Raw genomic sequence first — 13819 nt, 5'->3', positions numbered from 1 at the left:
TGGACCGCAGACCCCAGCGCGATTGCGATCTGCCTGCCCCTGCGGGACTTCAGTGGATACATTAAACCATTAGGAAGGCCTAGTAAGACATACGCCGGAAAGCGCGGGAGCTCGATTTCAAAGTGCTTATCCACCTCATCCAGAACCTCCTTCCAATAGGCGGACAGCAAGGGACAATCCCAAAGAATATGCAAGAGGGTCCCCACCTGTCCGCAACCTCTCCAGCACCCCCTGTCAGTGTGCCTATGCATCTCATACAGTCTCTCTGGGGTGTAGTACCAGTACGTGGTCACCTTGGTAAATGTCTCCGTAAGGCCGGTATGGTAAGCAGAGTGTCGTGACCGGTGTGCGATCTGGTCCCATTCCTTGTGGCTGAGAGTCCTACCCAGCTCCCTGTGCCAGCGTTCCCTCCCTGGGTTATAATAGTGGAACGGCGGGGGTTGTAGATGCTTGTAAAGATCCGTGATCAATTTAGCGTCAGAGGTTCGGGTCACAAGCCACTGCTCATACGGTGTCATTGGACGATCGGCGGTGTCCCGCACCTGAGGCTGGAGGGCCCAGTGCCGGACCTGCATGTAGCGCAGTCTGTCCCGCTCCATCAGGCCGAAGTCTTGCGGAAGCTGCTGAAAGGGAACCACGCCTTCCGGCCCATAGACCTGGAAGAGCGCCCTGCAACCCGCCGTCCTCCAATGGGAAAAAGCGCCCGGTTCCATCCCCGGGGAGAAGTCAGGATTATCCACTATGGGCGTAAATGGTGAAGGGAAGGTGGTAAGGCCCCGAGCCTCGCAGACCGGATCCCACACCCTCAAGGGGACCCGCGTAACAAAAGAAGCGTAGAGGTTAGGGGGGCGATGGGCGCGGCGCAAAAATGGAACCTCCTGTAGGGTGCGGCCTGCTACCGCCTGGTCTTGAAAAAGCCAGTGTTTGTCGGACTCCCACCTGCTCCACTCCACCAGGTATCGTAGCTGCGCCGCCTGAAAGTACTTACGGAGGTCCGGAATACCAAGGCCCCCCGCCTCCGGGGCAAGCGTGGAGAGCACCCTCTTCATACGTGGCTTGCGACCCTGCCAGACAAAGCGGGAGATGTCGGCCTGCATTTGCCGGATCCAGCCCACTGGAGGCTGAAGAGGCAGGGCCCGAAAAAGGTATAATATCTGGGGCAGTACAGTCATCTTAACCGCCGCGATCCTGCCCAGCCAGGACAGCAGACCTTTACTCCAGCGGCCAAGCTCCTCCCTGATCTTTTTACTGAGAGCAGGTTAATTGGCCGTCACCATCGCTGGCAGCGTGGGTGCTAGTAGGATCCCTAAGTATGATACAAGGGATGAAGACCACTGCATAGGGAAGAGTCTCTGGAGGTCCCTCCTAGTGTCCGCAGCCAGAGACACATCTAAAGCCACCGACTTACTCATATTCATTTTGAAGCCGGCTACCCATGCGAAGGCATCCAACTCATGGATGCAGGCGGGTAAGGACCTCCTAGGGTCGTCCAGGGTCAGCAGGACGTCGTCCGCATAGAGGCTGACCGTGTGGACATACTGGCCCATCCTGATCCCAATAGCGTCCGGATTGTGGCGGATCCTTTGAGCGAACGGCTCCATGTAGAGAGCAAACAGGAGTGGAGAAAGGGGGCAGCCCTGCCTCGTTCCGCGCTCGATTGCAAAACCACGGGAGCTGCATCCGTTGACACGCACAGACGCCGAGGGATACTTATAACAGTTGAAGACCATGGTGCGGAATTTGTCACCAATTCCCAGTTTCCTGAGAACTAGCTCGAGATATGGCCAATGCACTCTATCAAAGGCCTTCTCCGCATCAACTGCCAGCAACATCCGCTCTCCCGGGACCCGCGAGGCCTTCTCTAAAACGTGCGTCACCCGCTTGGTATTGTCGACCGTCTGCCTGCCGGGCACAAAGCCAGCCTGTTCCGCCTCAACCAAACCGGGGGGGTGTAGGGCCAGTCTGGACGCCAGAATCCCCGTGTATAGCTTGAGGTCGACATTTAAGAGCGAGATGGGTCTATACGAGCCGCATAACGTTCTGTCCTTCCCGGGTTTCGGGATCACCGAGACCGTCGCACTCAGGAGATCCTGTGGGATGGCACCCGGGGCGGAGAAGGAATTAAATAGCCGAGTCAAGACAGGGGCCACAGCCGGGCAAAAAGTCTTATAGAACAGAGACGTGTATCCGTCCGGGCCCGGGGCCTTCCCGTGCTTCAGCCGAGCAATAGCGGAGATCACTTCCTCAACGTGAATATCCCGCTCCAGATATTCCGCCTGAGCGGGATCCAGCACCGGAAGGGGCACCGACTCCAAGTATTCCTCTGCGTCCCGCTGAGCAGAAGGTTCCTCAGCGTACAGCGCCTCATAAAAACTGCAGAAGGCTTCCGCCACTTCCGCATCTCCGGAGACGATCACCCCGTCGGTACTCACAAGTTCCTTCACCACGTTCCGTTGTTGCGCGACCTGGAGCCGATGTGCCAGGAGTTTGCCGCACTTGTCCCCCCCAGTGTAATAGGCATGCTTCAAGCGCAAGGCAGCGTACTCTGCTCTGTCCAGGTCCAGCGCCGACAGGAGCTTCCTTGCCGCTTTCAGCTGCCTCCAGACCCTTGGAGCACCCGTGCGGCGGTGGACCTGCTCAAGCTCCCGAACCTGAACCGTCAGTTCGTCCCTCTTCCGCTGCCGCTCCCTATTTTCGGCCGAGGAGATGGAGATGAACTCCCCCCGAAGAACCGCCTTCAATGCAGCCCACTGTGTCGCCAGTGAAGTGTCGGCATTACTATTGTGTGTCTGATAATCCTGTATGACTTCTTCAATGCGTTTCACCACCGTCTTCTTGTGTAAAAGGGTGTCTCTGAGGCGCCACATCCCCCGAGAGGGGGAGGCCGCCGGCCATGCAAACGCGCCGGTTACCGGCGCATGGTCAGACAGAGTCAGGACCCCATTGTCCGCCCCCGTAGCGGCGGCGCGCATCGGCCCACTAACCAGGAGGTAGTCCAACCGTGCGTAGGTACGGTGCGCATGCGAAAAGTAGGAGTAGTCCCTATCTGTGGGGTGCATGGAGCGCCAAAGGTCGTGTAAGTCCATGTCCGCAATCCGGGCCTTCACAGCCTGGGATAGTTCTCCAGTCTGCGGAGACCGCTGCGCCGACCTGTCCAACGCGGAATCAAAGACGATGTTAAGGTCCCCCCCTAGGACAACATGTCGGTCGGGAGAGGCAGTAACATCCACCAGTGCTGAGTCCAAGAAGCGTTCCTGGTGGTCATTTGGGCTATAGACAGAGCCAACTGTAAACGCTATGCCCCCCAGACGGAGGCGGTATGCCAGAAGCCTCCCCTTCTGCTCCGCATATTTATATAGCACCTCCCCCCTAAAGGAGCTCGCTATGAGAATGGCCACCCCCGCGGTCTTGGTCGCTGCAGAAGAGAAAAACTGGGTGGGGAACTTAGCTGAGCGCAATCTATGGCAGTCACGGGACAACAAGTGGGTCTCCTGCAAAAGGCAAATGTCAGCCTGCGTCCCCTCAAGCAGAGACAGAATCGCCCTGCGCTTAACAGGATTATTCAGACCCTTAACATTAAGGGTCACCACCTTCAGGGACGACATGTCTCCCAGGGACCAGGAACGCTATGCTGCGGGGAGGGAACCAGGGGGCGGGGGGCGCGGGGCGGCAGCGCGGGACAGGCCAAAACAGGCCAGGCGTGAGCATGGACAGCATCGGACGGGACTTCCCCAACTCTAGAACAACTCCCAACCCCACCCCAAACATACCCACGGAAACCAGCCAAAACCCAACTCAAACAACCCATTGTCTCAGTCAAGCCCCAAAACAGGCAAGTCCGTAGAAAGTAGAAAAGTGGACGTCCAGCCACTCACCTCCACCCGCTCCCCCCCACACACCCCAGCCCCAAACCTGGCATCGAAGAAGCTATGTGCGTCTCCCCCCGGAGTAAGTCTAGGCCGTCAAGGCCACACTGTTGGAGCCGGCCAGGTCCCCGGCAGCCGCCCTCAAGGCACCGGCCATGTCCGCTCTGATAGTAGGGGGATCAGGACGCCCAGCGCTCGCCGTCGAACGTCTCCTCGCCGATCTCCGTCGGCCCCTTCTCTCTGAGCGTCTCCACGACGGCGTAGCTCCTTCCTCCTCTGTTGCCGTGAGCCCTAGGACGCCGCAGACGTCCTGCAAGGAGCGTAGTTGATGCAGCACTCCGTTCCATCGAAAGATCAAGCGAAAGGGGTGCCCCCAAGAGTACGGCGTCCCCTGTTCGCGCAAGAAGTCGGTGGCAATCCTGAAGGACCTGCGCTTCTGCAAGGTGATGGCGGACAGGTCCTGGTATAGCGCAACAGGCCGCTCCCGGAAAGTCAGTGGCTGTCGCCTGCGGGCCTCCGACATGATGCGCTCCTTCAGCGGGAAGTCGGGCAGGAAGGCTAAGATGTCCGGGGGGGGCGCCGAAGACTGGCGCTGTCGACTGACTCTGTGAGCTCTATCAATGCGGACAGGAAAGTCCGCGGCCTCCCCCAGGATCTCCCGGAAAGGTCCTGCAGATAGCCCACCAGGTCAGTCCCTTCGTCCGCAGACGGCACACCCCGCACTCGAATGTTATTCCTCCTTGACCTATTCTCAAGGTCCTCGGAGTGGGCCTGGAGCTCAACGCACTGCTCGCGGAGACGGAGAACGTCTTGTTGCAAGTGGACAATCTCGTCGTCCCGGCGTTGGGCCGCCGTCTCCACCGTCTCGACCCGTTCGCCGAGGCCCTCCACTTCCCTTCGGACCTCCCGGACCTCGCTAGCCACCTCCCGTTTCAGTGTTTGGAAGTCCTCTTTGAGGGAGTTGAACAGCTCCTCCATGAAGGATCTTGTGACAGGGGGTTCTCCTCCAGACGCGTCCGCCGAGGCCCGGGAAGACCCCGGCGACGGCTGTGTCCTGTCCCGTAGCTGTTGGGCCCTGCCAAGCATGTCCGGCAGGGTACGGTCCCCCTTCCTCGAGCCACCTCTTCCAGCCATTCCAAGCGCTTCAACTGAAAAGTGGGCACAGGCCCGTCCGCTCCGGGGAATGTCCAACCACCAGCGGGTCCTCGATATGGGGAGCACCCGGCAGAACCGGGGGGCTGCGTCGTAGACGACAAAATGGCGGATCAGTCCGGGCACTACCAGCTGCGGGCGCCCAATCGGGACGGCAGCTAGAGCCTATGGTGGGGGGGTCCCGGCCAGTGCGCTTCACAGGGAGCCAGCCATACAGAGGCGGAGGGCGCAGGAATCCGCCGTTCAGGGACTCCGGGGAAGGCCCACGACACCGTCTTCTCGGGGACAAAATGGCGGTGGGGTGGGGCCAAGGAGATCGCCCGGGCCCGGCGGCACCACCAGGGCACCCCAGAAACCAGGCAATCCGTAAAGTTCCACAGCCGAGACTGCAATATTACTTAGAAGAATCGGGAGAGCTGTCCCCGATGTCAGGCCGGTCGCTCTCCAATTCCGGGGCCGAGGCCCTCGCCATGCAGTGTGCCACCGCCTCAAGTCCGAGCGCCAAATCGCGCAACCTTAGTCCTCCGTGTATCGGGCCCCCCAGCCTGTAGTTCTCCACCGATCTCCGTCGAGCGTCGGGACGTCCTCCACCCAGATCGCCAACTTTCAGCACTAGGCCTGGCCGAGGCTCACGGACAGCGCTCCGATTCGCTCCGCCTCCCGTGCGCTCCGTCGTCCCTTGATCTTCGATCGGTTATTTGAGGCACTTCCACCGGAGCGATCCGGGTCAGAGCGACATCAATGCGTGCCCCAGGTACTCCGCTACACTCCTCTCGACCGCTGAGCCTCAGCGGGGGGAGAAAAGCTGAAGAAAAGGGCTCGAGCCTAGTCGGGCTGGAGGAGCTGCGGGAGGAAGCGTCCGCTCACCCCGCCATCTTGGCCACGCCCCTAAATGTTATATTTAGAGGCATTCTGGAAGTGTAGGGTAGTAGCCAACAGGCTACGTACCCCTGGGGTCACTACACCCCCTATATGACCACTTCCTGTGGGAAGTGGGCATAACCCTGTCCCAGAGTTTATAATTTTGCCATCACCAAGATGGCAGACTTTTAAATTTTGTATCCATATAAGGTAACCCACCTTAAGGGTGGAACTAGCTTTGGGGAAACTAGCATGAGGGTGGACACGCATCCCCTGACGACTAATTTTCCCACCTGTCCTGGCACCAAATGGACCCTGGTCAGGAGGGCTGGCATCCCCTTACCTCTGAGGGAACCCAGATACGCTTACCAAAGGCGGTGAGCACTTTGAAGCTCCCTACCACAGAATTCTCATTTACTAGCCCCTCTGGAGGAGGTGTAAAACACCTCCCTCCAGAGCAGGCATCGTTCCAGCAATTTTTTATATGAATTTTCAGTCATTCTGCACAGCCAGTCTTATACCAGATTGGACAGCGTCACAATTACTGCATTTAATTACTTACTTAATTACTTTGTCACTTGTGTCCTTTTCCTCTTTCTTCCGCCTCTGTTTTATTTTCCCTCTTTATTCTCCCTGCCATTGTTTCTGTATTTTTCCCTCCAGGATGGTTTATTTCTTTAATCTTTATACTTTCCTCCTGTAGTTACCCACGTGTTGACTTGAACCTTTCCTGGCTTATGTTTTCGCCAGAGCTGTCCACAAACACCAGGTTACAATTACCTCTCCTGCTCCAATTCATTGTGGTACTTGTTGTGCAGTAGTTTTAACAGAAACACGTCAATGTATAGGAGAGACTTTGAAAGCTGTCAACAAGGGAGGTTCGTTCTGGAGTTTGCTAACATTAAACAGTTTTGCTTTTGTGACTTTTGTGCATGTTATGGTCTCCTACTGTTGATCTATTGTAGGTTTGGGGAGGGGTGAAGGAAGACATGGAGCTATCCCAATATTGATTGTCTCTTCTCTGTCATTGATTTTGCAGTCTTACTTCGTATCGGATTACGACCCAACCATTGAAGATTCGTACACCAAGATCTGCAACATTGATGGCAAGCAGACTCGGCTAGACAGTAAGTGTAGAGTTGACGGTACTACCAAAGCCCAGGGCCTGCTACAGTAAATGTTATTTGCATGTTCAAGTTCAAGAGTTGCTGCAATGAAAATAGGAAAAGCTCCAAGACCAGATAAAATCCCTGAGGAATTACATCATCATGATTTGTCAGTTTGGGCCCCATATGTCGACTATTTGAGCAATGGTGTAGCCACAGGTGGAAATTATCCCCATCTAAAACAAGCATTGGAAATGCAATAGGTCTCGGATTTATTTGAGTTAGAGCTAATGGCATTGTAAATGGCAATGTCTTTTAGCCATGTTTTATGGAGTGTATGCATGTGGTGTGTAATGGAATTATGTGGTATGGATTGGAATTGTTCACCCTGCGCACTCACTGCTCTGCACTCACTGCTCTGCACTCACTGCTCTGCACTCACTGCTCTGCACTCACTACTCTGCACTCACTACTCACTACTCTGCACTCACTACTCACTACTCTGCACTCACTACTCACTACTCTGCACTCACTACTCACTACTCTGCACTCACTACTGTGCACTCACTACTCACTACTCTGCACTCACTACTGTGCACTCACTACTCACTACTGTGCACTCACTACTGTGCACTCACTACTCACTACTGTGCACTCACTACTCACTGCACTCACTACTCACTACTCTGCACTCACTACTCACTACTGTGCACTCACTACTGTGCACTCACTACTCACTACTGTGCACTCACTACTCACTGCACTCACTACTCACTACTCTGCACTCACTACTCACTACTCTGCACTCACTAGTCTGCACTCACTACTCACTACTGTGCACTCACTACTCTGCACTCACTACTCACTACTCTGCACTCACTACTCTGGACTCAGGACTCACTACTCTGTACTCACTACTCTGCACTCACTACTCACTACTCTGCACTCACTACTCTGCACTCACTACTCTGCACTCACTACTCTGCACTCACTACTCTGCACTCACTACTCTGCACTCACTACTCACTACTCTGCACTCACTACTCTGCACTCACTACTCACTACTCTGCACTCACTACTCACTACTCTGCACTCACTACTCACTACTCTGCACTCACTACTCACTACTCTGCACTCACTACTCTGCACTCACCACTCACTACTCTGCACTCACTACTCTGTACTCACTACTCACTACTCTGCACTCACTACTCTGCACTCACTACTCTGCACTCACTACTCTGTACTCACTACTCACTACTCTGCACTCACTACTCTGCACTCACTACTCTGCACTCACTACTCTGCACTCACTACTCTGCACTCACTACTCTGCAATCACTACTCTGCACTCACTACTCACTACTCTGCACTCACTACTCACTACTCTGCACTCACTACTCTGCACTCACCACTCACTACTGTGCACTCACTACTCACTACTCTGCACTCACTACTCACTACTCTGCACTCACTACTCTGCACTCACTACTCTGCACTCACTACTCTGCACTCACTACTCTGCACTCACTACTCTGCACTCACTACTCACTACTATGCACTCACTACTCTGCACTCACTACTCACTACTATGCACTCACTACTCTGCACTCACTACTCTGCACTCACTACTCTGCACTCACTACTCACTACTCTGCACTCACTACTCACTACTCTGCATTCACTACTCACTACTCTGCACTCACTACTCACTACTCTGCACTCACTACTCTGCACTCACCACTCACTACTCTGCACTCACTACTCACTACTCAGTACTCACTACTAACTACTCTGCACTCACTACTCTGTACTCACTACTCTGCACTCACTACTCTGCACTCACTACTCTGCACTCACTACTCTGCACTCACTACTCTGCACTAACTACTCTGCACTCACTACTCACTACTGTGCACTCACTACTCTGCACTCACTAGTCTACACTCACTACTCACTATTGTGCACTCACTACTGTGCACTCACTACTGTGCACTCACTACTCTGCACTCACTACTCACTACTCACTACTCTGCACTCACTACTCTGCACTCACTACTCTGCACTCACTACTCTGCACTCACTACTCACTACTCTGCACTCACTACTCACTACTCTGCACTCACTACTCACTACTCACTACTCTGCACTCACTACTCTGCATTCACTACTCTGCACTCACTACTCTGCACTCACTACTCTGCACTCACTACTCACTACTCTGCACTCACTACTCTGCACTCACTACTCTGCACTCAATACTCTGCACTCACTACTCTGCACTCACTACTCTGCACTCACTACTCTGCACTCACTACTCACTACTGTGCACTCACTACTCTGCACTCACTAGTCTGCACTCACTACTCACTACTGTGCACTCACTACTGTGCACTCACTACTCTGCACTCACTACTCACTACTCTGGACTCACTACTCACTACTCTGCACTCACTACTCTGCACTCACTACTCTGCACTCACTACTCACTACTCTGCACTCACTACTCACTACTCTGCACTCACTACTCAGCACTCACTACTCACTACTCTGCACTCACTACTCTGCACTCACTACTCTGCATTCACTACTCTGCACTCACTACTCTGCACTCACTACTCACTACTCTGCACTCACTACTCTGCACTCACTACTCTGGACTCACTACTCTGGACTCACTACTCACTACTCTGCACTCACTACTCTGCACTCACTACTCACTACTCTGCACTCACTACTCTGCACTCACTACTCTGCACTCACTACTCTGCACTCACTACTTTGCACTCACTACTTACTACTCTGCACTCACTACCCTGGACTCACTACTCACTACTCTGGACTCACTACTCACTACTCTGCACTCACTACTCTGCACTCACTACTCTGCACTCACTACTCTGCACTCACTACTCACTACTCTGCACTCACTACTCACTAGTCTGCACTCACTACTCACTAGTCTGCACTCACTACTCACTACTGTGCACTCACTACTGTGCACTCACTACTCTGGACTCACTACTCTGGACTTACTACTCTGGACTCACTACTCACTACTCTGCACTCACTACTCACTACTCTGCACTCACTACTCTGCACTCACTACTCTGCACTCACTACTCTGCACTCACTACTCAGCACTCTGCACTCACCACTCACTACTCACTACTCTGCACTCACTACTATGCACTCACTACTCTGCACTCACTACTCTGCACTCACTACTCACTACTCTGCACTCACTACTCTGCACTCACTACTCACTACTCTGTACTCACTACTCTGCACTCTCTACTCACTACTCTGTACTCACTACTCTGTACTCACTACTCTGCACTCACTACTCTGCACTCACTACTCTGCACTCACTACTCTGCACTCACTACTCACTACTCTGCACTCACTACGCACTACTCTGCACTCACTACTCTGCACTCACTATGCACTACTCTGCACTCACTACTCTGCACTCACTACTCTGCACTCACTACTCACTACTCTGCACTCACTACTCACTACTCTGCACTCACTACTGTGCACTCACTACTCACTACTCTGTACTCACTACTCTGTACTCACTACTCTGCACTCACTACTCTGCACTCACTACTCTGCACTCACTACTCACTACTCTGCACTCACTACGCACTACTCTGCACTCACTACTCTGCACTCACTACGCACTACTCTGCACTCACTACTCTGCACTCACTACTCTGCACTCACTACTCTGCACTCACTACTCTGCACTCACTACTCACTACTCTGCACTCACTACTCACTACTCTGCACTCACTACTGTGCACTCACTACTCACTACTGTGCACTCACTACTCACTACTCTGCACTCACTACTGTGCACTCACTACTCACTACTGTGCACTCACTACTCACTACTCTGCACTCACTACTCTGCACTCACTACTCTGCACTCACTACTCTGCACTCACTACTCACTACTCTGCACTCACTACTGTGCACTCACTACTCTGCACTCACTACTGTGCACTCATTACTCACTACTCTGCACTCACTACTGTGCACTCACTACTCTGCACTCACTACTGTGCACTCACTACTCACTACTCTGCACTCACTACTCACCACTCACTACTTTGTACTCACTACTCTGTACTCACTACTCTGTACTCACTACTCTGCACTCACTACTCTGCACTCACTACTCTGTACTCACTACTCTGTACTCACTACTCTGCACTCACTACTCACTACTCTGCACTCACTACGCACTACTCTGCACTCACTACTCTGCACTCACTACTCTGCACTCACTACTCACTACTCTGTACTCACTACTCTGTACTCACTACTCTGTACTCACTACTCTGTACTCACTACTCTGCACTCACTACTCACTACTCTGCACTCACTATGCACTACTCTGCACTCACTACTCTGCACTCACTACTCTGCACTCACTACTCTGCACTCACTACTCTGCACTCACTACTCTGCACTCACTACTCACTACTCTGCACTCACTACTGTGCACTCACTACTCACTACTGTGCACTCACTACTCACTACTCTGCACTCACTACTGTGCACTCACTACTCACTACTGTGCACTCACTACTCACTACTCTGCACTCACTACTCTGCACTCACTACTCACTACTGTGCACTCACTACTCTGCACTCACTACTGTGCACTCATTACTCACTACTCTGCACTCACTACTGTGCACTCACTACTTTGCACTCACTACTGTGCACTCACTACTCACTACTCTGCACTCACTACTCACTACTCTGCACTCACTACTCTGCACTCACTACTCACTACTATGCACTCACTACTCTGCACTCACTACTCACTACTATGCACTCACTACTCTGCACTCACTACTCTGCACTCACTACTCACTACTCTGCACTCACTACTGTGCACTCACTACTCACTACTGTGCACTCACTACTCACTACTCTGCACTCACTACTCTGCACTCACTACTCTGCACTCACTACTCACTACTCTGCACTCACTACTCACTACTCTGCACTCACTACTCACTACTCTGCACTCACTACTGTGCGCTCACTACTCACTACTCTGCACTCACTACTCACTACTCTGCACTCACTACTCTGCACTCACTACTCTGCACTCACTACTCACTACTCTGCACTCACTACTCACTACTCACTACTGTGCACTCACTACTCTGCACTAACTACTCTGCACTTACTACTCTGCACTCACTACTCTGCACTCACTACTCTGCACTCTGGAAACTCACTACTCACTACTGTGCACTCACTACTCTGCACTCACTACTCACTACTGTGCACTCACTACTCTGCACTCACTACTCTGCACTCACTACTCTGCACTCACTACTCACTACTCTGCACTCACTACTCACTACTCTGCACTCACTACTCACTACTCACTACTCTGCACTCACTACTCTGCATTCACTACTCTGCACTCACTACTCTGCACTCACTACTCACTACTCTGCACTCACTACTCTGCACTCACTACTCTGCACTCACTACTCTGCACTCACTACTCTGCACTCACTACTCTGCACTCTGGAAACTCACTACTCACTACTCAGCACTCTGCACTCAGCTGGTGGTGTCTGTGTGTGCATGGCAGTGGTGGTGTGCGTGTGTGCATGGCAGTGGTGGTGTGCGTGTGTGCATGGCAGTGGTGGTGTCTGTGTGTGCATGGCAGTGGTGGTGTCCATGTGTGCATGGCAGTTGTGGTGTGCGTGTGTGCATGGCAGTGGTGGTGTGCGTGTGTGCATGGCAGTGGTGGTGTACGTGTGCATGGAACCTACTTGCAATCAGACGTTTTGGTTGTCACCAGAATGCTTCGTTACTGCTGCCGGTAATGCTGCTGGATGCTAGGACGTGAAGAGCACACCACTCACTTGAGTCGGGTCCAGCAACTTTTTGAATATCCGACCTCACTTCCTTCCAGAGGAGGATGCGAGGTCACAGCCACGACACACATAACCACTGCCCGGGTCTCCATACTATTAGGCAGTGAGTCAGTGTTCATCTTTCTTTTCCCGCTCGCCAGCAGTTAAGTCACCCATTCTTTCAGCTCAGTTTGATTCTGGTGGTTAAGTGACACCGCGGGAGCATTTCTTCATCGCACCAGCGGTACTTAGTAATCGTCTCGGGCGGCATCAATGCTGTAGCGGCTGGGAGCCGACAGAGGGCGCACTAACAGCAACAGTCAGTGAGGTAATAAATAGCATGTGAATAAATGTGACATGCAGTAGACACGGCCCTGATAGGTAAGTGCCGGTGCTAAGCACCAGAAAACACCGGCACAATTAGCAAAGCAACCCGCTTCTCCCTATGTACTGGCGACCTTAGGCCTGCTGCTTCAGCTGCGGGGGGCGCGCGCAGCCGTGAACGGCGGCTGCGCGCGAGCACTAGCACGCAATCTGAGAGGCAGGGACGGCACGCGACTGGGGCAAGCCGGTGTGTCCTGTTGAGAGAGGGTACCCCTCCTTAGGTGCTCGGTGACTTGTTGGGGGCCTGTTGACGACTGTGCACCTGCCCGTCCTTGTGCAAGACAGTCTGTCCAGTGCTCACCCTCATTTGGCGAACGTCACCATGGAGCGCAAAGACACGCCGAGACGAGGTAGGAAGGGGGGGGTGTGTGTCTCTGTGTGTGCTTGCGCATGCGCTGCGGCGAGGGGGGGATGTTCTGTATGTGTGTGTGTGAGTGTGTGTGGGTGAGTGTGTGTATGTGCGGCGAGGGGGGGGGGGGTCTGTATGTGTGTGCGTGCGTGTGAGTCTGCTTCCAAGGAGCCATGGGAGACAGGAAGCGCGCGCGACCTGATC

The 13819-nt window shown here is 53.5% G+C and overlaps 1 protein-coding gene across 1 annotated transcript in view; it reads left to right on the top strand.

Moving 5' to 3' along the window:
* The window catches only part of RRAS (RAS related), a 114731-nt gene that overhangs the window by 38993 nt on the left and 61919 nt on the right, over positions 1-13819 (top strand). Inside the window, exon 2 of the mRNA XM_086930127.1 lies at positions 6919-7006. Coding sequence (XP_086786253.1) covers positions 6919-7006 — 88 coding nt within the window. The remainder of the gene's footprint in view (positions 1-6918; positions 7007-13819) is intronic.

The sequence above is a fragment of the Lissotriton vulgaris genome, chromosome 7, assembly GCF_964263255.1.
Source record: "Lissotriton vulgaris chromosome 7, aLisVul1.2, whole genome shotgun sequence".
Taxonomy (NCBI): domain Eukaryota; kingdom Metazoa; phylum Chordata; class Amphibia; order Caudata; family Salamandridae; genus Lissotriton; species Lissotriton vulgaris.
The sequence above is the reverse complement of the archived record's forward strand: the minus strand, read 5'-3'. Positions and strand labels throughout refer to the sequence as shown.